This window comes from Zingiber officinale, chromosome 2B (assembly GCF_018446385.1).
Source record: "Zingiber officinale cultivar Zhangliang chromosome 2B, Zo_v1.1, whole genome shotgun sequence".
In the NCBI taxonomy this organism is placed as follows: domain Eukaryota; kingdom Viridiplantae; phylum Streptophyta; class Magnoliopsida; order Zingiberales; family Zingiberaceae; genus Zingiber; species Zingiber officinale.
In genome coordinates, this window is record NC_055989.1 from 29,137,534 (window position 1) to 29,147,469 (window position 9,936).

Below are 9,936 nucleotides of genomic sequence, written 5' to 3' on the forward strand. Positions count from 1 at the left end.
ATAATTTGTTTAGATTTTTCTAAACAAAATTTTGTTAATTTTTTCTTTCCTTGTAACCAATGGCAAGTCTATAAAAAGGAGTAGGATGTGACCCCTAAAACCTAACTTTCTTATTCTCAATAATCCCTTCTCTCCTTGTGGTTGCCGCCCCCTCTCCTCCTCCTAGGGTCGGCGGCACAAACCTACTCTCCCCCCCCCCCTTTCCCTCTCCTTCTCCTTGCTTAGGGTCGGCGCCCTTATTCCCCCCTTCTCCCTTGGTGGCCAGTGGCCCCTTCTCACTTGGTGGTCGGCGCCCCTTCCCATCCACTTGTAAGCGGCGGCTTGAAGAAAGGGAAGAAGAGCAAGAAAAGCAAGAAGAGGAAGAAAAAGAGAAGGAAGAAAATTAGAATGTGCCCCATCCTAGCGACTTTTTTGTGGCCGGCGGTTTTGGAAGAAAAGAAAAGAGGGTGGTGTTGTCTTGGTAGATCGTCGCCCACACGACGTCCAAGAAGAGGAGAGAAATACGACAGAAAATCTTGAGGTCTTTAGCTACGAAGAAAGGAACAACTAGTTTTTTAATTCCGCTGTGTATCTAGTTTTGTTTTTCTTTGTATCGATTTTGTGTATGGATTTTGAATATCAACACAAGAGGTCAGCGATCTTGTGCTTCGATCAAGGTGTGCTTTGATCAATCAAGAACTTGCTTGATTGTTCAAACGCATGTCTGATCGAGCATGTGGGTTGCTAGGAAAGGTTCTGTGCTCGTACAAATTTTTGTACAGGGGATTTACGCAGAACGGAATTCCCAGCGCCAACAATTGGTATCAGAGCGAGTTTTCTGGTTCTGTGTGATTGGTTTTCGGTTAAATTATACACTGATCATACATAAGTTTAGGCCGGATAATAGTAGGATGTGGTAGATAGATTAACTCTATGGTTGCAGGCATCCTAGATCCAACTATTATGGTTTTTGTGTGCTTGTGTGTGATTTGAACCCTCGGGCATGTCGAGGTTGTTGTGTGTGCATGATTGTAATAATTAAATACGGTCGATTGTCATATTATTATTATTGTTGTTGTTTTACATTCTGTTCGATCTAGATTACATGTAAATTCCTTTGTGAAATATAGGATCGATAAATGTAAAATTTTACTTTTGTTGCAGCTTGTATCCTTGCTATGCGTGGTGTTATTTTAAGGACCAGAGGCACAGCGGAGAAGGAAGCGAGATAGACGCGACGGCTTGATCCATCAGCGGCACATTGGAGGACAACGATCCATTGGCGGCATATTGGAGGGCAGCGTTGGATGAGGCCATAATAGTTGGAAATTTTATTTTCATGTTTATTGCCTTATATGTTGTTTTTATATGCTTTGATGTATGTGTTGTGTGTTGTGATGTGCGTGCATGATTAAAATTCCTCAATTTAAATAACTAAGTAGGAGAGGGATTATTTAAATAAATTTCACAATCTCCATTACTGGTTTGTAAGTGATGCATTCAAACTTGCGCGTTGGCTTTAAATGTCTTCCTCCATATCGGATGAGTTTGCTTGCGGATCACTAAATCAAACTTCCTTTATGGATGATTATAGGAAATTATTTAGGTATGTGTGATCTTCTCCATATGAAGGGACACAATCCTAATTAATGGACTAAATATCAAGTAATGATATATACTTAGGCGCATTTAATAGTATCCTCCCTATCGGAATCACTGCTATTATTTGTGTGACCGAAGATGAACCAACTATTAATTTTATTTATCATAAAATTAGGTTGACAAGATAATCAAATTAATGGGTAAAACCTCCTCTTACAAATGTTTGAATTAGTATACGTCCACACTATCGTGGCATACGAAATTCACGGTGTTTTGAGGTGTTGGTGAATTTAAATTATATTGTTCGAAGAATCAATATTATTTTAAATTCTAAAATTTTGACGAAATATTTTATTTTGTGATTCTCAAGATTTCAACATGGTTTTCAATCCTCTTGCTGTTATTTTAAAAGAAAACAAACTTACTGGTCTCAATTATATTGATTGGAAACGAAAGTTGGACATTGTCTTAACTGCTGAAGGATACAAATTCGTACTTTTTTAGGTCTGTCCTAGCGTGCCTGATAAGGATTCTAGTAAAGAGGAGATAGAGAGACATAGTAAATAGGTCAAGGCAGATGAGATGGCGCGGTATTACATTTTGGCTTCTATGTCAAATGTGTTGCAACATTAGCATCAGGCTCTACCCACTGCCTATGACATGATGCTCAATCTCAAAGAACTCTTCGGACACCAGAATCGGACTGTCAGGCAGGAGGCCATAAGAAACTTGATGACGACCACCATGACTGAGGGGACACCCGTGAGGGATCATATCCTCAAAATAATGACTCACTTGAACGAGATACAAATCCTTGGAGCTGAAATCGATGGGGAACCCCAGATCGATATCATTCTCCAAACGCTACCTAAGAGTTTTGAGCAGTTCCGCTTGAACTATAACATGAACAAAAGGACTTATTCGTTGGCAGAACTTCTGACAGAACTCCAAGCAGCAGAAGGGTTATTTCGTCAAAGTTCTCAAATTCACGTTGCTGAAAACGTTTCTGCTTCTAAGCCGAAAGGCAGGAAGAAGAAAAAGAAACAAGTTGGTTCAATAAAGAAAATGATTCGACCTCAAGGGACTGGACAGCAAGCAGGTGTGAAGAAGCCGAAGGGCAAGTGTTTCACATGCAAGCAGTCTGGACATTGGAAGGTGAACTGTCCTCGCAGAAAGGAGAACAATAAAGGTATATCTCATTCATTAGTTATTAAAACATGTTTAGCGGTGTTATCTACCAGTACCTGGTGTGTAGATACGGGAGCCACTGATCATGTCTGCAATTCATTGCAGGGTTAAAGGAAACCCGACGATTACATGAAGGGAAAATCACCGTCTACATGGGCTATGCTACGAGAGTGGCGGTTGTTGCAGTGGGAGATGTTTATTTATCTTTTGATAGGAATAAAACTTTGATTTTGAAAAATTATCTTTACGTACCATATTTTAGAAAAAACTTAATTTCAGTTTCTAAATTATTTATGGACAGATATTCTGTTTCTTTTGATGACAAAGTGGTCGTCAAGAAAAATAGGATGGTTATCTGTTTTGGTGCGTTGGTTGTCAATTTGTATACTCTTAATCCAATAACTTCCATGATGCAACAAATGAAAATTAATAGCACATCTTCTAATTCTAATAAGAGAAACCAGCCTTCGAAAATGAATCAAACATATCTTTGGCATCTAAGGCTAGGTCATATTAACTTGAGTAGGATTCAAAGATTAATAGCCGATGGACCTTTGGATTCATTGGTAGTGGAAAACTTTCCAACCTGCGAATCTTGCTTAGAAGGAAAAATAACCAAGAAAAGTGTTGGAATTGGTTCATTCTAATTTGTGTGGACCTAAATATCCAGGCGAGAGGTGATTTCGAATATTTTGTCTCTTTTATAAGCGACTATTCGAGATATTGGTACATTTACTTGATGCGCCGCAAGTCTGAGTGCTTTGATAAGTTCAAGGAGTACAAGGATAAAAGAATCAAGATACTACGGTCAAATCGTGGTGAAGAGTACCTCTTAGGAGAGTTTAGGAATTACTTATCAGAGGCCGGGATTCAATCTCAATTGTCTGCACCTGGTACACCCCAACAGAATGATGTGACGGAATGAAGGAATAGACTCTTATGGAAATGGTTAGATCAATAATGAGTTATTCAGAATTACCAAATTCGTTTTGGGGATATGCTTTGGAAATAGCGGCGTGCATTCTGAACTTGGTACCTTCTAAATCAGTACCCTCTACTCCCACTGAATTGTGGAATGGGTGTGAGCCTAGTTTGAAACATATTCGAATTTGGAGTAGTCCAGCACATGTGCTGAAGGGAGACGCTGATAAGTTGGAATCACGTACAAAAGTTCGCTTGTTCGTGGGATATCCTAAAGGAACGAAAGGTGGTTTGTTTTATAGTCCTAAAGATCAGAAGGTCATTGTTAACACCAATGCCCGATTTTTAGAAAATAATTATGTAATGAACCACAAGCCCATGAGTAAAATTGTTCTTGAGGAAATAAGAGAGGACACGTCTAATTTAGTACCAACGGTACAAGATGAGATACCATAAATAACTGCAACACGTGTCACAAATGATGCACAATTACAGGTAGTGTCTCGTCGTAGTGGGAGGATTGTTAGGCAACCTGATAGATTCATGTTTTTAGGAGAGTCTTCGGACTTGATCCCTGGTGAACATGAACCTGATCCCTGGACATATGATGAAGCACTCCAAGATAAAGATGCAGCATCTTCGCAAAGTGCAATGAACTCTGAAATAGAATCTATGTATTCTAATCAGGTCTAGGAGCTTGTAGAACCACCAAATAGTGTAAAAGTCATTGGATGTAAATAGGTCTACAAAAGAAAAAGAGGAATAGACGGGAAGGTGAAAACTTTTAAAGCAAGGCTTGTTATAAAAGGATATACTCAAAAAGAAGGAATCGATTATGAGGAAACCTTTTCGCCGGTAGTTATGCTTAAGTCTATCCGGATTCTTTTATCTATTGTTGCTCATATGGATTATGAGGTTTGGCAAATGGATGTCAAGACAGCTTTCCTTAACGGAAGTTTTGAAGAAAACATCCATATGAAGCAACCAGAGGGGTTCATTGCAAAGGGCAAAGAGCATTTTGTTTGTAAGCTCAATCGGTCCATTTATGAACTGAAGCAAGCTTCGAGATCTTGGAACATCCAGTTTGATGAAGTAATCCAGTCTTATGAATTCATTCAGTGTCCGGATGAGTCTTGTGTATACAAGAAAAGTGGCGGAAACTTTGTGGTATTTCTTGTACTATACGTAGATGTCATTTTGCTCATTGACAACAATGTCAAAGTGTTGTCAGACGTAAGGGTATGGTTGTCCAAGCAGTTTGATATGAAGGACTTGGGAGAATGTGGGTATATTCTTGGGATCAAAGTAATAAGGGATCGCAAGAAAATGATGTTGTGTTTATCCCAAGCTTCATACATCGATACTATCCTAGCTCGTTTTAGCATGCAAAACTCCAAGAAAGATTTTTTATCTTTTCAGCATGGAGTACCTTTATTTAAAGAGATGTGTCCTAAAACATCAAAGGTGATAGAAGAGATGAAGGCAGTTCCTTATGCTTCGGCTGTAGGAAGCCTAATGTATGCGATGCTATGTACGAGACCGGATATCTGTTTTGTCATGGGCATAGTTAGCAGATATCAAAATAACCCAGGACAGGGACATTGGACTGCCGTAAAACATATATTAAAGTACCTGAAAAGGACTAGAAATTATATGCTGATTTACCAGGTAGATGATTTGGTTACACGGATTCTGACTTCCAATCAGATAGGGACAATAGTAAGCCAACCTCAGGGTATGTGTTTACTTTGGGAGGTGGAGTCATAACATGGAGGAGTGTTAAGTAGAAATATGTTTCGGACTACACCATGGAAGTTGAGTATGTGGCAGCCTCTGAGGCAGCCAAAGAAAGTGTATGGCTCAAAAACTTCTTGATGGGCTTAGATGTGATTCCTAATTTGCCCAAAATTATCACAATTTATTGTGATAATAGTGATGCAGTAGTAAACTCGAAGGAACCACAAGCCCATAAGGCAAGTAAACACATCGAGCGCAAGTACCACCTGATACGAGACATCGTAAAGCGAGGAGAAGTTGTTTCTGCCAAGATTGCATCCGCAGATAACCTGGAAGATCCTTTCACTAAGGCTCTTCCGGCGAGAACTTTTGATGGCATGCTAAGGGGATGGGAATCAGATGTATGGCAGCATATATGGCAGCATAGTCTTTTAGTATAAGTGGGAGATTGTTGGGAGGTATACTATAAGCCTAGCTTTTGTATGAACATCTGTTTTTGAGATATTTTGAAATAAAAATCACTTTGATCAAATGTCTGCATTTTATATTTATATATATGTCGATGCAGTTGTCCATTTAATTTATATTGTAGATAACATGGTGTGTGGTGTCACACAGAAGATCATGTTATCGGTTCCTTATAAATTATAAATAGTAGCTCACAACCAAGATGGATAGGGACAAACCATTGGAACGGTTGTACTGTACTTTGGTATTAATTTGTCTTGACTATATAATTATACTAGTACACTATATGTGTATTGAGCAGGACCATTTGAGGTTGTTCGATTTATACTGACTATATAAAAGAACAGAATCTCTATTATTATGGATGTGCGTATTCTTAATCCCGATATAATAACAAACATATATACTTAGTATTTATTTCTTTAACTTATCAATGGGTGAGATTTATTCGTTAAATCAATCAATAGGTCCGATAAGTTGGGAGATAGTACCATTTATATGGTGTGTTGTTGATTATAAAGGGAAATTGTGTCCTATTTATTTAGGTTGATGATATCCCCTTGAGGAGCTCATAAGGATTATCATATAAACCCTGCAAGTGGACTTAGTCCGATATGATAATAAAGTTGAGTGGTACTACTCTTGCAGTCAAATGTTAATTAAATGAGTTGTTAGTAACTTATTTAATTAACGGACATACGATATCTTAAACACAAGGAGATTAACATACTCATAATAAGTAGGAGCCCATATTATAATATGGGATTGATGCGGTAGTTCAATAATAACTCTTTAGTGGTATGGATTATTATTGATAAACTTGAGTTGGGTGTTCGGGTCGAACACAGGAAGCTCAAGTCCATCATGAAGCTAAAATCAATTCCTCCTCTCGGTCCCTATTGTAGCCTCTATAAAGTCTCGCATCCACCCATCCATAACCGAGTTTGGGTTTGGTTTAACTTGGTTTGGTTTAACTTAACTTGATTTGGTTTAACTTAACTTGATTTGGTTTAACTTAACTTGGTTTGGTTTAACTTAACTTGGTTTGGTTTAATTTAACTTGGTTTGTTTTAACATAATTTGTTTAGATTTTTTCTAAACAAAATTTTGTTAATTTTTCTTTCCTTATAACCGACGACAAGTTTATAAAAAGGAGTAGGATGTGGCCCCTAAAACCTAACTTTCTTATTCTCTATAATCCCTTCTCTCCTTGTGGTTGTCGCCCCCTCTCCTCCTCCTAGGGTCAACGGCACAAACCTACTCTCCTCCCCCCCTTTCCCTCTCCTTCTCCTTGCTTAGGGTCGGCGCCCTTATTCCCCCCTTCTCCCTTGGTGGCCAGCGGCCCCTTCTCACTTGGTGGTCGGCGCCCCTTTCCATCCACTTGTAGGCGGCGGCTTAAAGAAAGGGAAGAAGAGCAAGAAAAACAAGAAGAGAAAGAAGAGGAAGAAGAAGAGAAAGAAGAAGATTAGAAGGTGCCCCATCCTAGCGACTCTTTTGTGGCCGGCGGTTTTGGAAGAAAAGAAAAGAGGGTGGTGTTGTCTTGATAGATCGTTGCCCACACGACATCCAAGAAGAGGAGAGGAATACGGCAGAAGATCTTGAGGTCTTTAGCTACGAAGAAAGGTACAACTAGTTCTTTAATTCCGCTGCGTATCTAGTTTCATTTTTCTTTGTATCGATTTTGAATATCAACACAAGAGGCCAGCGATCTTGTACTTCGATCAAGGTGCGCTTTGATCAATCAAGAACTTGCTTGATTGATCAAACACATGTTTGATCGAGCATGTGGGTTGCTAGGAAAGATTCTGCGCTCGTACAAATTTTTGTACAGGGAATTTACACAGAACGGAATTCCCAGTGCCAACAATCATTTCATATCAATTGTAGTGCATATGTGCTATGATAATGTAACATGGATATGTGATATATTTTAGGCAACTTTACTAGTTGAAGTAGAAGAATCTAAATCATTCTAATGGAACACCAATTATAACCAAAATTAGAATTTGGATGAATTCAATGAAGCACAAGGACAATTATTCCATGCAAAGAAAAGGGGTCTTAAAGAGATAAATCAAACTGAGCTAAAAGATACCCAATATATTGCCACAACAATTTTTAGATACTCAAACACTAAGTTAGAAAAAAAAATCCACTAATTTGTTAAACTACTACCCCAAAAAAAACTACACTTCATCACACCAAAATTGAACAATTAACAAATTAAATTAATTTCTTTTTTTGCATTATTATCACTAAAGAGTACTCAACTCTAAGGGAGTTGTAAGCATCTTCGAATTTGAATTAGGTTATCCTTTCCAATATGTAAATAAAATAAAATCATTTATGTCTTCTCATTTACGTACCATAATATCTTCATTATGAATCTTTAGACGTATCTTCCAGTGAGTAAAAAATTGGTATAGTTTATTAGTCTCCGGAGCTTTAACTTCATTTCCTTCCTCTTTGGTCATTCCTTCCCATGAATAAGAAAACTCAATTTATCATTGGGCAATGATGATGTCCTCATCTTCATAGTAGTCTTGGGTACGAAAGTGGAAATGTTGAGGATGAATTCATAAAGACAACCTATGACAAAATTGCTATGAAAGGACAAAGGCCTGAATTTCTCCTAGCAAATTAGAATGATTTCTTTTTCTTTGTTTGCATTGCATTCATATATTTATCGCTGGTATTATAATTTCTTAACTCATCCACTACCTCTCCTCACAACAATCTAGTAATTAAAAATATAAATCTGTCCGTTAAGCATATGAAACCACAGCAGGTTTCTAAAGGAATAATTTAGAGCAACAACAGATGTGGCAATAGAGGATTAAGTGATGAGTGTGTCATTTAACTAGACATACTATGCATTGTGCGACAACTGTCGTTATAGAAATGATGCAGGGTGACCATGGACATGACTTATTGACCACTACTTTATTCGTATTTGGGAATAAAAAACTTCAGAATTTAAAAAAGGCTGACAGAAGATTCAACCGCATCAAAAATACAACTTTATATGTTTTAACTAGATTAAAATAATTCGTTTTCCAACTTATATCAGCTGTCTTCCTTTTAAACATTTATTTTCCTTCATTCAGTTTTTCAGTTATTAAAGAACCATAACAAGAATAAAGGAGCAGAACATGGACTGCTATAGTACGGATACTCCAACGCGCTGATAGAACAAATGAGGACCATGTCAACGGTTGCAAATTCTTTGTAGGTCGCTAACAATTCCCACCGTGAATTTGAGGAAAACATCAACAAATACCATATTTTCAGGAAATAATAAGGAAAACTATCAAACTTATTCAAGAAGTATTTTGGATCGGCATAATAAATAGGACATTTGGAGAGCGTAAAAGAAATAGGCGAGCAGGATCACCATTGCAGGCGGAGGCGATGAGGGGACTGACGTCGGCCCAGACGGTCTGCTCGCCGGCAGGGATGATAGGATAAGAAATAGATGGGTCGGCGAGACGCCCTCCTGTTTCTCCTTCTTGTCCTTGTACAAGTCGGCTAGCCATCGGCGAGGGAGAGTTCCGGAGGTTTAGGATTTTGGGGAGGCGTAGGAAATGATCGGGAAACAACGGCGAGCGATCGAAGGCAGGCGAGGAGTGAGATTAAGGGTCTCCCACACAAGCAAAAGGTATTATTGCGTCAATGAAAGCGGTTTGGGCCCAGCCCACACACCCGACTACTTGGTGAAATTAACCAAGAATCTTAGCTCCTGTCATACTAGACGAACATGGCAGTGGCCTACTTTCCATTGCAACCCAACCTGATAAAAAAAATAAAATAAAAAATAACATTTTTAAAAAAATATAGAGAGAGAGTAATATAACATATTATATCATATTTGACTGGCACTTTTACTTCAAATAATCGATTCCATAGATTGCTAATTAATTTTATGGAGTAATAAAGTAATTTTTCTACAAGTGCATATAAACTTCGTAAATTGAAGGCTACAATGACATCTACCCATCCTAAAACGAAAAATCTCAGTCAACTCCAATTTAGAAACAATTG

The 9,936-nt window shown here is 38.2% G+C and overlaps 1 protein-coding gene across 1 annotated transcript in view; it reads right to left on the bottom strand.

Annotated features, from left to right (window-relative positions):
* Nucleotides 1–9,542, bottom strand: part of LOC122045544 (N-alpha-acetyltransferase 35, NatC auxiliary subunit-like) — a 33,063-nt gene extending 23,521 nt beyond the window's left edge. The window contains exon 1 of the mRNA XM_042605810.1: nucleotides 9,290–9,542. Within this exon, the coding sequence (XP_042461744.1) occupies nucleotides 9,290–9,431 (142 nt within the window). The 5' untranslated portion in view covers nucleotides 9,432–9,542. The remainder of the gene's footprint in view (nucleotides 1–9,289) is intronic.
* Nucleotides 9,543–9,936: the final 394 nt, after the last annotated feature.